Source organism: Buceros rhinoceros, unplaced genomic scaffold, assembly GCF_000710305.1.
Source record: "Buceros rhinoceros silvestris isolate BGI_N320 unplaced genomic scaffold, ASM71030v1 scaffold24757, whole genome shotgun sequence".
NCBI lineage: Eukaryota > Metazoa > Chordata > Aves > Bucerotiformes > Bucerotidae > Buceros > Buceros rhinoceros.
In genome coordinates, this window is record NW_010421898.1 from 4451 (window position 1) to 4755 (window position 305).

Consider the following 305-nt stretch of genomic DNA (forward strand, 5'->3'; position numbering starts at 1 on the left):
GGGGCGTGTGTCGGCTGTTGAGCTGCTCGAGCGCAGACTCGATGATTTCGCCGACGTCCGCTTTGCTGGCTCCGGAGAGCTCGCACTTGGGGGAGCCGTCGGGGCAGGAGAAGAGGTGCTGCTCCGTGAAGTAGTCCCAGCTTATCACCTCGAAACGCGACTTTGGCAGAAACGGGGCGTTAATGCCCACGGGCCAGGTCAGGCCCGCCTCGCCAGCGGGGGTCAGCGACGTCAGGTTCCTGATCTGCATCTGTGCCCAGAGAGGACATGCTGAGCCCCGGCACACTCTCGAGGAGCTCTGAGCC

At 64.3% G+C, this 305-nt stretch overlaps 1 protein-coding gene across 1 annotated transcript in view; it reads right to left on the reverse strand.

Moving 5' to 3' along the window:
* LOC104496705 (chondroitin sulfate glucuronyltransferase-like) overlaps window positions 1–250 on the reverse strand; it is a gene marked incomplete at its 5' end in the record, with an annotated part of 1384 nt that extends 1134 nt beyond the window's left edge. Inside the window, 1 exon segment of the mRNA XM_010139864.1 lies at window positions 6–250. Within this exon segment, the coding sequence (XP_010138166.1) occupies window positions 6–250 (245 nt within the window).
* Between the last annotated feature and the right edge of the window lie 55 nt (window positions 251–305).